Below are 13,978 nucleotides of genomic sequence, written 5' to 3'. Positions count from 1 at the left end.
TGTACTTCAGGGGTATTAGGTAAACATGATAGCTCAACTTAACTTTGAGGAGAGATCTATACTCACAATGTATATTACTAGTTTTGATTTTCAAGGCTATCCCCACAGAATCTAAAGACTTCTTGATTCACGGAAATAGTTAGATCTGTCTGTTAGGAATTCTCATCTACCCAATTTGTGGAACGCCAGTTACTGAATTACTGAATTAAACCATTTTAAATCTAGACAATCAATATATTTCTGAATCTGATATACAAATCAAAGGTTTGAAGATGCTAGGTTACCTAACTTGATTTATTTGTTCCTCATAGAAGAGGTGAAATTCAAGATTCACTGTATATTTAGGAAAGTTAAATGACAGGATACTTTAAGTCTATGTTGAACTCTCATTGATCTAAATCCCTAGAAACCAGACTGTAAATTTAATCATAATCAATACAGACTAAATGGTCTTCCCCTGATTATTCACAATGAGATATGCTTGCTTGTGTTGGAAGTATTGACTACCAAGTGCAAAGTCATTGAAAGAAAATGGTGCTTCACATTCACATATGCTCAACTAATTCATTCAGAATCTCATAACTTTAGTCTACAGTTGAGCCAAATATCTCTATATCCTACTACCCCACCTTATTTTTCATAGGCAAACTCCATGCCTTTATCTAACACAGAGATTTAGCAAGTGAAATTTTCACAACAATTTTCTTCATGATAGCATATGCTTCAAGTGCTAAATTTCTATGAAACAAATTGTTCTCTAGCTAGGAAAAAAAATCTAAAGGTGGTCTTTCCTTATTGATACAAACACAACAGATGAATTCCACGAACACTTATAATTTTTTTCTGATTTATTTTAGACGCACTAGACGACAAGATATACGAAATGGTGACCCTCTTACTCATTGCTCAGATCTACAGCATCATGGTAAGTTATATCTCAACCTGTTCACTATCTTGCTCCACAAAGAAAAAAGTCGGAATTGGAATTAGACTATTGTACTTCCCCTTCTATCCACTGCAAATCTACTGCTCTCTCATCAACAGGAGAATAATTTTAATATTCTTTTTCTTATCAGTAGGTCCTCCCACAGTTCAAAAGGTTTATTGCCAGGTAAATGTGTATATAAGTAAAGCCTCTGGTCTATTGAATAAAATGCGACTTCCCTCTGAGTTTTCCACTGCACATAGTTTTGCACTGTACATAGTAGACACATCTGCTCCAGCCATCACATAATTCCATAGTATCTGGCATTAGATCTGTGGGTTTTTTAATGTCAGTTTACATCAAGGATAAGCTGAGCCTCAACTCTCAGTACTCTTTACCATTGTGTAGGGCTTTAGGTGTTGCAGTTCAGTGGCATCTGTAGAGGCACACACTTGCAACTGCTTTGTAACACATTTATTCGGGAATAAATCCACACAGATTGGGAGTATTATATATCTATTATCCTGTTATATTATTCTGCAGAGCTCAGTGAACTGTGTATACTTGTGTTATTTGACTTTTACCTTTTGATGCCCAAGGAAGAAATAAGCTTCAGAAATCCTTTGTATTTTATTTCATAAGAACAACATTCCATAGAGCTGTTTGATTCCACCATTGTATGAAATGTTACTTATTTATTTATGTAATGAGGAAGCATTTTCTATATACCTCAAAATGCTCACTCATAGCATTGACTAAACATAAATCTTTCATATACCTTTGCTGAATCACTTTCTACCATGTGTGTTAGATTTTACTTCCATCCAGAGAAGGGACACCTCTCCTCTGTCCATCACTCTCTCAGCAATACTGAAGTGCCAGAAAACAGCTTGTTGCCAAGGGCATATCACTGAGTTCATTAATTGATAAGAGCTTTCCAAATTAATTTTTTTTCATAAATAAGAGAGAAAGAACTTGAGAGTTAAATCATTTGACTATGTGCTGAAGTGCAATTAGCAGATTTGTCCAACCTTAGAGGTTATCTCTTAAAAGAATGGTCCAGAACCCTGTAGCAGCTATTAGTTAAATAACATATCCTGGCCTGGCCCTTCCATACCCCATGGGAGTGTCATTCACTCACGCTCCAGTCTCCAACAGAATGGATCTACTTCTCCCCATGCAGCTGATGGGTGTGTGTATATGTGTGTGTACAATCATGGAAATAGTACCACAGTCATGGAAATAAATAATGTTCATGAATACAAAACTGTTATAAGATTCACCAGTCTGTAAGTGTTTCATATTTACAGTCCCTTCTTAGTCATGATTGTGACCTTATTGTCATGATCATAAATCCCTCCAAATCCTGCTTTACCAGGAACAGACTGCCTTGTGAGAAGGAGGTCCATTCTGCTGGTGACTGGAACATGTACATGGCAGGCAGGTACAACAAATCCTCTCCATGATGGAAATAAGCCATAATTACTGAAGTAATTACTGAAATTAGTCATGGATAATTATGTTCTGTTTCTTTTTCAATGAGAACATAATGAAATTTGCAAAAATAAAAAATAATAATTTATTGAAATAATAATAATTTAAGAAATTAAAAAGTTGGGAGAAACCAAAATTGATAGTTTGTCTGTAATAGTATACAGAACAATTTGTGTATGTCTGTACCCATACTAAGTCCCACCACATTCAGTGGGGCTAACTGGGTTTTGGTATGTGGATAAGGGACTTGAGCTAAAACTGCTGTCAGCCAATAAAGAGTAATTAAGCTTTTAAATTGATTTAGTCCCACTAAAGTGTTTTCTACATTATGCTTGTCCACTGTCGATAAAAACTGATAAGTGCTTGTCCCTCTTCATGCAACTTGTATTTACATTGTTAAAAAGCTTTTTCAAGAGCTATTTGTTAGGTGGTTTATTAATTATATGGTTATTTATTAATGTCCAATTCAGAAACAAGATGGTACATGAACTATTCATTCTTGTTCACCAATTAGACATGCACATTCCAATACAGCAGTGAAAAAATGTAGCTTTGGTTAAACCTATGCAGCACTACCCTCTAATGGACAGAAAGGGTTATTGTCAGGTTTAAAATTCATCAGAGTGCTTGATTTTGATAATTGTCCACACCTAAGCCAAGGTGTCTGAAACTGAAGCCCATGGAGAACCAGAAGACCTACTTAGGATTGAGTGGATTTCAATGACAACAATAACAACAACAACCACCTTGCAATCTAAAAATAGTACCTCTTAGAAACAAAACCAATTGTGACTCCAATTGTGATTCCAGTGCAATTCCAAACAAACTTAGAACACAACTGAATGAAATTGTCATAGAGAAGGTCACGACAGCTTTTGTATCAACAGTTACAAAAAGTGATATTTCTGGGAACATGCCAAATTATCCTGATACCATACTGATTTCTAAATTCTTGGAATCTGAAAACTGCCTATGTCAAACTCAAGCCACCTGATGGATTGTGAAACCGAAGAATGATGACAATGATGGTGAAGATTATGATGACAACAACAGCAACGGGAATAGGAACAACAGCTCAATATATTTACTTCCACATGTAGTCATTTACCGGTATAATTTGAGTTCCACAAAAATGTTTGTGCCTAGTAAAAGTTGTCACTTTCTCTAGAGACCACAGCCATTGAAAAATGAACAAGTATTAGACTTTTTTTTAAAGAATTTGTTCAGTTGTGTAACATTGCCTGCAATATTTTCAAATTATGTTTTTTTTTCAAATTTACATTTTTTCACTTGGTGTTTATTGTGTATTTATTTTGTGTATAAGTAGACAGGACTGAAAATCATTTAGTCCTATAGATGTTATTGGGCTGCAATCCCAGTAGTCCTAATCTGAATAGCTTCAGATAATTGTGGGATCTGCAGTACACAAACATCTGTCACCTTGCATGAGTTCAACCTGGTCTTCTAACCTGCTCGCTCCCCCAAAATTTAGTCTCCAAAGCAATGCTCTAAATGCAATTTGGGGGGAGGGGCATCAGTGCCCCCTCAAATCTTTTTTTTTTTTTAACAAAAGAAAATCAGTGGTGTTCATCTGTTGTTTTTAAGATACTTTGAGAAAGAAAGAATTGGTAAGGTTCAGATATCTTGCAGACCCATGTCTGTAGTTGCAGACTACTGCATCACTCTTTGAAGGGAATGAGGTAGAAGAGATTTCAGAAGGTCAAGTGGTTGATAGGTCAGAACGAATGAAACATTTTGTTCCTATCCATACTACTTTCATATTTCTTCAGCTATAGATCTGCACAAGTCTGTTTCTGTGATAACCTTTTTAAAAAGATGGCTTAGGGCCCATACAGACAGGTCAAAATAAAGCTGCTTTGGGTCACTTTGGAGGTATGCTGTTTAAATGATGCATGCGTCCTAAGAGTCTGGAAGCTGTGCCAAAGCTGCACTCCAGTCCTTAGGAGTGGAGCGTGGCTTTGGCGTGGCTTCCCAACTCTTAGGATGCATGCATCATTTAAACAGCATACCTTCAAATGACCCAAAGCAGCTTCATTTTGGCCTGTCTGTATGGGGCCATGTGTCTCAATCCAGCCCACAATAAAAAGAGTCATATTTGCTTGCCTGCAGTAAGAAATAAGTTGCTTATTCTACAGTTACTAGATGACTAGAACAAGGTTCAGTGTGTAGTACTGCAAAGTGAAATCAAAAGTGAGCTGAAAAGTGATCTACAAAGCATTTACCCTAAGATACTCTTTTCTTTTGTAAATCACTCACTATGGACACAATCATAGCGGCTATTTCTGCTTCTTCAGTATTTGATGACAAAGGATGAAAACAGCTCTAGAGGAATAGAAACACTGCTCTGCACAATACAGTTAGTTGACTGGCCAGCAACTGAGACTGAGAACTTTATCACACTGTCCCTGATGGGGTGTGATGAGAACAAGATGGGGCTAAGAATGGATCTTACCGGACAGGGGAAGGCCACCGCCAGATGTTCCCATTGCATTCTACATCTGTTCCAGAGGGCGTGATTTTTTAGAACTGTTCGAAAGAGTTCTCAAAAATTGCGCCCTCTGGAATGGATGTAGAACATGATGGGAATGTCTGGCAGCAGCGGTGGCCTTCCCTGTGCTGTAAGATTCATTCTTAGCCCTATCCCATTCTCATTACGTCCCCTTTTTAGAATGCTACAGGACCGTTCTAAGGACAGTGCGATGACATTCTGAAGCACTGGGCTCAGTGTTTGGTTCCAGGACCTCCATGGATATCAAAATCCTTGGTCAAGTCCCATTAAGTACAATGATATAGTAAAATGGTGTCCCTTTTATTTATTTATTTCATTTATATCCCGCCTTTCTCCCCAGAGGGAGCCAAGGTGGCTCCCAGATAAAACCTTTAAAATTGTAATAGAATTCAAACAAATAAAACATCTATACATAAAATCACATAAAATACACAATATAAAATATAATATAAAATCACATAAAATAAACACAAGTTAAAAACAGATTAAAAACCCACCTGCTCCCTAAAACCACCATGCTATGCATTATGCACAGAAAGCCTGCTGGCATACAAATGTTTTTACTTGCCAGCAAAAGGCCAGCAGGGTGCGGGCCAGCCTAGCCTCCTGAGGAAGGGCATTCGAGAAGGTGGGAGCAGCTGAGAAGGCTCTCTCTTGTGTCCTCACCAGGCAAGCCTGTGATCTTGATGGGATGGAGAGAAAACCTTCTCCTGCAGATCTTAGACCTCTTACAGGTTCATATGGGGAGATATGGTCTCTCAAATAGTCTGGACCCAAGTCGTGTAGGGCTTTATTGGTTATAACCAGCACTTTGAATTGTTCCCAGTGGAGATGTTTTAACAAGGAAGTTAACTGGCCCTTGTAACTGGCCCCGGTCAGCATTCTGGCTGCAGTATTTTGAACCCACTGAAGTTTCCAGCCAGTTTCCAAAGGCGTTGTAGAGTGTATTGCAGTAGTCCAAACGGGATGAAATGAAAACAAAAAACACAATGACATTGTTGCAGTTTGTGCAATGATACATCCAACTAAACCAATTCCAAGTTAGACATGTCTACCATTACAGTATTGCAAATATACCAGGTAACAGTGGAAATGTACTGATTTGAATCAGAGCATTGAGTAGAAGGTAAGCAGATGCTAACACAAAGACAAAATACTTATATGAAATTTCTATAACTGGCAGGTTCTATGACAGTTTTCATAGTGTGACCAGTGTTTTGGAAACTTTACTTTTAGAGCCTTTAAGTTCCAGAATCTCCCAACCTGCTGCTATGCTTGTCTGAGGGATTCTGGAAGTTGTAGCAAAAAATAGTTTTCCTAAGCTGTCAGTATGACTTATGGAAGAAATCATTCAGACTCTTTGGTGACCTCTAATACAAATGAAGAAATATTGAATGGAAGACATTAAACAGGACTTTCATAAAAAGATGATACCTTCAAATGTAGAAATGAATCTCTGTATCTATCCCAAGTTTATGTTGTTCACTTTTTCTTGTATGCATACCCTTAATAATTATTGTAGCTTTGCTACACTTTTGCTTTGAAAGAGTTAAAAGGAAATCTTGAAATCTTATATCTTAATTCCTTTGTGGTGCTGGAGTAGAAGCGATTGCCATATAAATCCAAAAGCAATTCAACATTGCAGACAATTGATGGATAACTTGAAAACAATATTGCTACAAAAAGGAAGTAATTTATTTCACTTTCCTTCACCCATCCACAGGTTCTAGTTTATAAGCCCTGTTACATTTCCATAAATTATATGGCTTACAAAAGGAAGTGATTAATTGAATGTTGTTTCCAGAAAAACAAGATTTGTGGACATTAACAGCTGCTACAACACACTGTAGTGCCATATAATCTAAACATGTTTTAGTACTTTTTGGAGGCCTTAAATTTTATGGTTGACTATTAAAGTATTAGGATCATAGACCTCTTGAGTCATAATTAGATCTTCCACCAATGCACCCAAATCTTGTTTGTTCAACACTCAAAGTCCCCCGAAAAGAATCTTTTAAAAGAGTCTAGTGAATTATTAATCTAAACCGAAGTGATAATAGAGGGTCACAGTTTTCACTGAAATAATAATTCAGTTCTAGGTTTCCATCATATAACTAAATCTCTAACATGTTTGTGTCCTTTTTATTTTATTTTACTTCTAATTGTTTTTATTTAAAGAAAGGGCAAGTGTAACATTAATATCAGCGAGGGGTGGCAATCGTATGGCCTTCCCAAAATTTTTGGACTGCAACTCCTAGCATTCCTCACCATTGGCCATGGTTTGTTAGGGCTTTGCAGTCCAATAACATCTGGACAACTCTTGGTATAGACATACATTCCAAATAGTTTACCATAGTCAAACAATTGGGAAAAGATGATAGGGTCATGCTTTCCCCACACTTGTTCTGTGACACAACCCCTCACCTGCCACTGTATAATATTCAGTCACTTCAGACTGATTTTGATGAGTTCCTTTTCAAATTAAACTTGAATGTAATACATGTCTGCACACCTGTCTTCTTTGGCCTACTACCTTCCAGTGGCACATGAAGTCTTCTCGTAATGAATAAGTAACATATTTCCCTTCTTGTTTTTCTACAGATAATCCAAGTGGACATGGGATTGAAGAAAAGATTATCTATGGTGTAGAGAATAGCAGTACTTTCCTGGAGTGCAGTCCAAAATCTCAGCGTGCTCTGGTGTACTGGCAATTCCAGAAACAAAATGATGACCGAAAGGAAGAGGTATGGTTCCGAATATGCATGGGCTTAAAAACTGAATCAGGGTTTAACAATTCAATCTCAGTTTTCAGACTTTTATTCATTATTGGCCAAATGGATCTTCTACACACTGCATTCAAACATTTTATTATACCAGTGATGGGGAACATACATACATACCTCACTATTGCCTCATGGGCTACACCAACTCCAAAGGGCAAATTGTAGGGACATTATGGAATTTGCTATTAAATATATTTGAACTTTTTCTTTCACAAGGTGCCTCTAACTTGGATTGATCATATTAGTTGGGAAGCAAACAGTTACGCTTCACCCCCAATGAGATGAAGGATCCCACTGCTGGTCATTTGTGTGTGTGTGGGGGGGGGGAGGACTTGCTGCTAATGTCATATAATCCAATGACTGTCAAGTGCAACTTGGTCCTTAATAGGAGTTCCTGAATTGCATCTATCATTTTCAGTTTTTGTTTACACTGTGATTTGTATCTGAGGAGCCCAAAGGAATGTCCTTATAATAGCTTTGAGTTAGACCTTCAGTGTCCCTTCCAGCAACAACAATGTACAGATACTTAAGAAGGAATTAAAAGCTGGATCTAATTGTTAGTCCCAGAAAGAGTAGACCCACTGGATCAAATGCTGAATGGTAAAACAACCCTTAATAAAATTCCATTGTCTCAATGAGTCTGTTTTAGTTGTGCCTTGATATCTAAACTTCCTAACATAATCTCCATGGGAACAAGAAACATTCTTTGCTTACATTGTACGGAAATTGTTAAATGATGACATTGAAGCCCCCCACCCCCCTATGCAGTTACCTATAGAATAATATGGTTATACATTTCATTGTCCCAGTTGCTCAAAGGGATTAGTAGAAATGTAGACATCCTCCTAGCCTGCAAGGTCACTTCATCACCTCATTTTTATGGCAATAACCTTTCCCCTGTTGGCTAGACAGCTTTACATGAACCAAGGGGGAGGAAGGGAGCAGAGGAAGGAAAGATGTAAGGAAGAGGAAACACAGAGAGAGTGAGACTGATGGCGGGGGAGAGAGATTTGATTAAAGACATTTAAATGGTATTTTTCATGAAGAATCCAAGAGAGATGTATCATTCACTTCAGTGCCATAGCAAGAATTTTCTTAAACTTTATAAAATCCCATTATGACATGTCTGTATTTATGCATTTGTCATTCTTGTGCCACATAGATAAAAGTGGTTAGATGTATTTTTCATGACTATCTAAAAGAGAAGCATAATGGAACACACAGTACACAGAGACATACAAGCACACTCAAAATAAAAAAAGCTACATGTTACATGTCAGCAATCTAAGTTGGATGAAGGAGTACTTTGAGGAAAGAGTAGGACACAGCAGGTGAATAGTATAGGCCTTCCTCCTTTCTTCCCAGAATGGCTTGCTGTTAAGTATCATTGTCATGGAGGCCATTCACTGATAAAGATTTTTGTATCTGTGATTGGCAGTATGGCAGGAATCAACATGGGATCTGGATTTGGAGCTGAGGACTCCAGTTAACATCTACTGGTAGAGAACCCTTACATTCTAATTTAACATTCATGAGAAAGGGGGAGCCCTTTGAAAATCTTAACATTTCTCCATTACACTCATCACAGATGAACACTTTGATGCCCTTTGGAATGACATTTACCATTCGATCTCAGGATATGCGGCTGAAAACTTATGCAGGCAGCCAAAGTGGCTACTGAAATAGGTCTGGTCAGTTATATCAGTTGTATGCTGTGAAGGATGGGGTGTAACAAACTTGCATACATCAGTGTGCACACTTGCACACAATCATTTTAATTTGTTTGGTTAATTTAATTTGCAGAGTTCTTTAACAAGTCCAGAAATCATGGAATATGTATAAAGAAACAGGGTATATGTTACATATATTTCCCAATTACACAAAAACATAGAGCCTGTGTAGTGTAGTGGTTTGAGTGGAAAGTGGAAAGGCAACCTCCTTGAGCAAATCTTGCAAAGAAAACCCTGTGGTGGGGCAGCTCAGGTTTGTCATAAACTGGAAATGACTTGAATCCACACATCAACCATAATAGCACAAAAACATAGAGTAGTTCCATCTCTCCCCTCTTCAAACGACTGCTTGAAGTAGGTTGGAGTGATAAAATATGTTGTGTAATGAAGGTTGTGGCTGAGCATGGTTTTGCACTCAGGTCTACCCGGTACATATCCAAAGATATCGTCATGTTAGTCTACAAAGAAATCTTGTAGTACCATTGAGAATAGTTGAGAGAAAGAAAACTTTTGTAGACGAAGGGGCAAAACAGGCCACCCCTTTGCACCGCCATTTGAGCAGCTTCAGAGTGAAGCCGACTTCATACCGCCCAGCTGCCCACAGGTGGGCTGGCTCACAGGCACGCTGGCAGTGTGGCATTTACATCCTGCATGTCACCAGGAGTTCCTGAAAGCCGGCTTCCATCTACAGCAAAGCAGAAAAGCCAAATTTTTGCCAGAGCAAAAAGGAGCAGCTATTTGTCACTTCTTTTGGAGCTGGCAAAATGGCAGCATGTGGTTGTTGTGGCTCCAATCTGGCTTTCTCAGGGGTGGCTTCAAGCTCCTGAGTACACTTCTTCAATGCAACTTGATTAGATTGTAGACTTAAGTCTACAAAAGCTTATGCTGCCAACTTCTTTCTCACAGTTAGCCTCAAAAGTGCTACCAGATACCTTTGCATACTGGTGCAAATCCAACACTGTATATTCTATAGCAATGCTCCTTTACCTATCTAATCTGAAGAACCATTATTTTTCTTTTTCCTACTGATTCTTTGTTTCCTGGAATCTCTCAGGGGACTGGCAGATAATGGCTCATGAGCCAGCACTGGTCTGTGGATCACCAGTTTGAGTAGCACTGGCCCATACCATGGTGGTACATAATATTGATATATGGTAGCTGGAGATAGTTGATTAAAGTGTGCGCCCTTTTATTTTCCAATCCACAGATCAAAATAGATGACCGTTTAATCCGGACTGAGCAAGGTCTTCTGCTGCGAAGTCTACAACGGAAAGACTCAGGAGTTTATTTCTGTCATGCTGTAGAGCATGGCTTCATGCAGACTCTTCTCAAAGTGACACTGGAGATCATAGATACAGAACACCTTGAAGAGCTGCTTCATAAAGAAGAAGATGGAGATAGTTCCAAGATCAAAGAAGCTTCTAACAGCATGACTCCAAGCCAAAAAGTCTGGTATAGGGATTTCATGCAGCTCATCAACCACCCTAACCTTAACACAATGGACGAGTTCTGTGAGCAGGTATGGAAAAGGGACCGCAAACAACGTCGGCAAAGACCTGCCAATGCCCAAGTGAATACAAACAAGTGGAAGCATCTACAAGAGAATAAGAAAGGCAGAAACAGGAGGACCCATGAGTTTGAGAGGGCACCGCGGAGTGTCTGAGCTACAGTTACCTCTAGGAACTTCATCTAAGTAGAAACTTGCATAGACAGATAACTGGAAATGAAATGCAATATCCATTATGTCCCCCACCCCATGGCATTTAGGTGGATGTTTACAAAGAGCTGGGAAGCTCAAACAATTTCCATCTGGCTTAAAATTGAACCCGTTTTGTTAGCAATTTCCTGCTGGACGTGTCCCATTGATCCTGAGTTTTTCAAGGATGTAAGCTCTCTGAAACTAACTTATTGTTCCATGGATGCTGCATTAAGACTGATTCAGCATTTCTCTCTGGACTGAGGTGTAAAAGTGTCATCTGTCATTCTGCCATTTAGAAAAGGAATAAAAGGGGAGGGGCAAAAGAGCTCATCAGCTATGTGACTTTTCTTGAGCTTCCTTAAAAACTGCATGGACATTATAAAGCTGATGAACACCTTCACATTGGGTTGAACACAAGATTCTTTCTTTCTTTCTTTCTTTCTTTCTTTCTTTTTCTTTTCTTTTCTTTCTTTTGCCTTTTTTCTTTCTTCTTCTTCTTCTGTTTCCTTTCTTCTTTTTTGGTCTACTAGTTCTGTTGTTTATATATGTACTGGAAGAACAAAATCAATACTGTATGTAATTGCTTATTTGAGTCAGGCCACCATCAACCGTTAATTATCTGAAGCAAAGGGAACACTCTGACCTACTACTGATGTCTTCTCTAATCTTTGACCTAAAGATGTATTTTATTAAAACAATTATTTAAATGTACCACAGCCAATATACAGTCAAAGATAGCTCTTTTAAAAAAAATAGAATAGGCTTTTTGATTGACAATATTCTAATACTTTAATTTCTAATTTTTTAATAGGGAGAAGGCTCCGTTTTCTGTTTTTCAATTATAATTGTTTTTAGAAAATGTTCTTAAACAGCAAACAAATTTGGAAGATATGCTATATAATGAATAACTTTCACCTAGCTTCTCCCTCCAAACTGAACTATTCTGGCAAAAAAAAGTATTTGCATGGACATATTTCTCTTTCCTTGTTTCTCCCTAATTGTTCAGTATGAAAGACTTCAACTTGTATAATACTTTGATACAAAAAGAAATGGATTGAAACAATGAAGGGAAACGCAGTTGACTTAAGCTGTATATTTTCTTTCTAATTACAAAAGACTGTGAATAGCATTAAAATATTTCCTGTCCTCATGACCTATTATATGGATGGTGGAAACTGAATGCTAGGATACAGAACTAGCTGATTTCTTGATAGTAAAATGCAGTGGTTTTCAGACTGTGTTCTTGGGGAAAGCTCTTGTTCTTTGAAAGCTTATCACAGGTACCCCAATAATCATTTTTGCATTCCACTAGAGTCCCAGTGCATTGTAGGATATGTTCTGTGACACATATTAAGTTCTTACAAAGCAGTCATTAGGCCTAACAGATTTGGCCACTGTGTTGCATAAAATGATTGCACGGTCCCCAGCCTGGTGCCACCCCTCTCAGATGTTTTGGACTGCACTGTCCTTCATCTTTAACTCGCATGGCCAATTGTGAAGAATCAAGAAAATGGAAGACCACATCTTCTCCGGAGCACCAGCTTGGCAAAAGCTGAACATTCCCTGAATCTTTTGCAACACAGAGGTTTCAGGCCACAACAGACCTTGTGGAAATTATTCCCTAAACACAAGAAATCCAAACATCAATCAGACAGAACAGGTTAGGTGCAACCCAGGGAACTACAAAAACAATAGTTATATGGCTGTACATACACAATACTGTGTGCACCTATATATCCAATACATACTGCACTGACTTGGGGTGTTCATGAGTCTTTGTGTGGTTATGAATAAAGACTACCCACATTTTTTGTCCATTGCTAGTTGAGGACTTTCTTCTCCCTACTTGGCAGACTTTTGTGTAGAGAGACCTACAAATGCATTTATTTTCATGAGCAAATCATGTTCTCTTGATAAAGGTGATGTATCTACAGATTTGTGTTTCCAGAATTTCTTATATTATGAATGTAAGAATCATTCTTATTCAAGGGATGAGTACCCAAAGTCAATGCTGTTACTTATATTGTACTCAGTATATTTGATCAATAGAACAATTTTGCAAGGAGCAGTTCATGTAAGCAAGTGACTTCTGCCAATGGGAGGTTTTGCACTGACAGAGTAATCTTTGCACAACTTAATGAGTTGTCTATTAGATGGAAACATGAGGGGGAAATGGTATATGCAATACATTTATATCTCCAGCAGGTTTGAATGTTACAGTGGTAAAATCTGAACATTCTTTTAATTTTGTGCTCACTTACACTAAAATCTGAAAGTCCCTCTCTAGGTGTTACAGCCCTGCTGAATTTAGTGAAGTTTACTTCAGAATATGCATGCTTTCTTCATCTGTGGAGATGTTATCTGTAGAATGGAGGAGCATTAACTAGATCTTCTGCTCCTAAGCAGATAGCAACTGTTTTACACATTCCAGAATGCATCTCACAAGGGAAAACAGCAGGACGGTGCAAATTTGTTCAACATCTGTATCTCCTACAAAAAATTACTTCAACAGTATCTTCATGTGTTTGTCCAGCAAAAAATAAAACTAAACAAAAAACAGACATATCATATTCAGGGTATACACACTTTAGGCAAGATGCTACATCATTAGACGTAACTTCAACATTGAAGCTCCATCATAACTACATGTGATAATGCTACCTCCCTCCAAAACCCTACCTATTTAGTGAAACAGTGCCCACATCAAAGGGTTTCTGATGCATTGCAGATCTACTGGAGGTGTTCTCATGATCATTGAGTACATTGAGAACAGACATCTGCTGAAACTCATTGAGGTCTTGCTGAAATAGCTTCTTC

General features: G+C 38.0%; 1 protein-coding gene across 2 annotated transcripts in view; it reads left to right on the top strand.

Moving 5' to 3' along the window:
* Positions 1–12,244, top strand: part of LOC149312620 (semaphorin-3A) — a 221,756-nt gene extending 209,512 nt beyond the window's left edge. For both annotated transcript variants that reach the window (XM_089525014.1, XM_089525015.1), the window contains exons 15-17: positions 858–925; positions 7,551–7,693; positions 10,670–12,244. In XM_089525014.1, coding sequence (XP_089381140.1) covers positions 858–925; positions 7,551–7,693; positions 10,670–11,125 — 667 coding nt within the window. In that variant the 3' untranslated portion in view covers positions 11,126–12,244. The remainder of the gene's footprint in view (positions 1–857; positions 926–7,550; positions 7,694–10,669) is intronic.
* The last annotated feature ends 1,734 nt before the right edge of the window (positions 12,245–13,978 follow it).

The sequence above is a fragment of the Sceloporus occidentalis genome, unplaced genomic scaffold, assembly GCF_023333645.1.
Source record: "Sceloporus occidentalis isolate IW3139 unplaced genomic scaffold, rSceOcc1.0.p SCAF_5, whole genome shotgun sequence".
Classification (NCBI taxonomy): Eukaryota; Metazoa; Chordata; class Lepidosauria; order Squamata; family Phrynosomatidae; genus Sceloporus; species Sceloporus occidentalis.
The sequence above is the reverse complement of the archived record's forward strand: the minus strand, read 5'-3'. Positions and strand labels throughout refer to the sequence as shown.